This window comes from Mandrillus leucophaeus, unplaced genomic scaffold (assembly GCF_000951045.1).
Source record: "Mandrillus leucophaeus isolate KB7577 unplaced genomic scaffold, Mleu.le_1.0 Scaffold1439, whole genome shotgun sequence".
In the NCBI taxonomy this organism is placed as follows: Eukaryota; Metazoa; Chordata; class Mammalia; order Primates; family Cercopithecidae; genus Mandrillus; species Mandrillus leucophaeus.
The window spans coordinates 278,777-281,151 of record NW_012101409.1 but is presented as its reverse complement, the minus strand read 5'-3'; the positions used below and the strand labels follow the sequence as shown (position 1 = coordinate 281,151).

At 33.3% G+C, this 2,375-nt stretch overlaps 1 protein-coding gene across 1 annotated transcript in view; it reads left to right on the top strand.

Annotated features, from left to right (window-relative positions):
• CHL1 (cell adhesion molecule L1-like) overlaps positions 1-2,375 on the top strand; it is a gene marked incomplete at its 5' end in the record, with an annotated part of 122,617 nt that overhangs the window by 34,122 nt on the left and 86,120 nt on the right. Inside the window, one exon of the mRNA XM_011974277.1 lies at positions 1,898-2,018. Coding sequence (XP_011829667.1) covers positions 1,898-2,018 — 121 coding nt within the window. The remainder of the gene's footprint in view (positions 1-1,897; positions 2,019-2,375) is intronic.

Sequence of the window (2,375 nt, the reverse complement as noted above, 5' to 3'; positions counted from 1 at the left end):
TGTAGATACGCCATGCCAGGGCTTCACTATAACGTTCTTCTAGTAGCCTCAGTTCTCTTTATTGGAGCTATGACTTGAATCTTCTCCACTTGGGTTCATCTGTGGTAATTCAAGATTAAACTCACTATAATTATTTTCTATGTAAAACTATATTCCCAAAGGCAATGTTCTAGTGAAGCATGGTTCTACACCATTTTGTAATTTTTCTAAGACAAAAATATGACTTTTCATTCTTTATTGATACCAGCATCCACCATTATGTTTGTGTTTTTTCCTTCCATTTTTTTATTTCAGTAAAGCATGCTAATGACTCAAGTTCATCCACAGAAATTGGTTCCAAGGGTAAGTTGAACCCATGTGGAGTGTTGACTTTTGTTTATAGCTCATTGTCATTTCAGATTTTGAATTTTTTCTTTAATATCCTCTTAAGTTTATTACAATACTGTTATTAAGAAAAACATCTTAACTTAGAGGGTTCTATTGTCCCCCATTCCGTCTTAAATATATGCAAAGGGAGTGATTTTTATAAATATATAACTATATAAATATAATGAAATATACATAATGCATTGAATAGATAGAGATATTTAATGGAGTAATTATTTTGGGTCTCCTAAAATGTCTCTTATATAAGGTTGATACTTTTGCTGAAAGAAAAGAAAAGAAATGGTTAAGTGTCAAAGGAAGTAGAGAAAACACCGAGTTTAAGAAAGTTAAGTGGATTTTTTCCTTGCAAGCCTTCTTGAAATATTTGGCATGTAACTGTACATTGTGACTTTCTGAGAAAAAAACAGTTTGTAGCATTTTTCAAGCTCATGTGTCTATGTGACCTTTTTATTTAATTCTTTCCCCCATAGAATGTCTACCAGAACTTGTGTTCTATGGAAAATGCCTGAATAAATCTGAGTTGTATAGCAGGCGAGTTCTCTACAATGAGAAGAGTCATTTACATAATTGCAGCAAATATTCTCTATAAAATGTGGACCAGTGATTACTTAGATATCTTATATCCTTGCAACTTCAGTGGAGCAGGATGTAAGCTCCTTTTGAAGAACCGTTAGTTTTAAGGTGGACTGATTCATCCCCAACATCATTTCCTTTGAGATTAATAACTCAAACATATTTAGTGCTATATTTTCACGGTACTCAATGAAAAATCATTGCATATAGTACATATTCAACAATTATTTTCCGAAAAATACAAAGTATAGAAGACTGTCTACTGCTTAAGTCCCTTTGAAGATGGAAGTATCCTAATTTGCCATTGTATTTGAAAATATTCTTAAGAAAATAAGAAATGGGACATTTCAATATGCAGCTAGTGAGGATGCTTGCTAATCATTTCCTAAAACTGTTGTTTTCTTTAAGGAACTGAGACCACAGGTAGAATTGCTGAAAGAGCTTGATAAACTCATAGATGCCTAGTGTCTACCACAGCCTTCCTCAGTGAGAATTTCTGGGTGCAGGAGTGAGGAAGCTGTTTTTAGCAGAAATCTGATGAAATTCTTAGGCAATTTAAATTAAATAAAAACATAAACATAAAGTCATTGCACATGACATGATTAAAGTATACAATATAAAATCATAGATTTTCTATTAAGGACTTCTGTTTGACCTTCTGAGTTAGAAGATACGGTATAAATAATAACATTTATAAAATTTGGCAGTGCTACACTCAGTAAAAACACATGAGGGAAAACCCATGCTTCATGGTAAGAGAGAAGAGGAGTCTATTTAAATGGAAATATGTTAAATGGAAGTCTATTTAAATGTGCATAGAACACACACACACACACACACACTCATGTGTGTCGGATTTTTTGTTTTAAGAAAGATGTGGTGTCACAGAATTTTATGTATATTAATTTGAAAAAATTCTGACTTTTCTATTTTGTAGCAAATTCAATCAAGCAAAGAAAACCCAAACTACTATTGCCTCCCACTGAGAGTGGCAGTGAGTCTTCAATTACCATCCTCAAAGGGGAAACCTTGCTGCTTGAGTGTTTTGCTGAAGGCTTGTGAGTAACCCGACTCTCACTCATGACTGTCCATCCAGTTCTGTAAAGAATAAGACATCAAGCACATTAAGACTGCGTTTGCCTAGATATTTTAAAATTATTTATTTGAAAAGAAATAAATTCTGCCAGGCACTGCAAATATTCTGCTCAGGACTGTTATTCCAGGTACGCAAGAGGCTGAAGCAGGAAGATGAGGTTGCAGTGAGCTATGATCATGCCATTGCACTAAAACCTGAATGACAGAGCAAGACCTCATCTAAAATAAAATAAAATTAAAATTAATAAAATGAAATAATTAATAAAAATAAATCCTGTTGTTACATCTCTGGAGGCAGTAATTTGTACTTCACTCTGTAG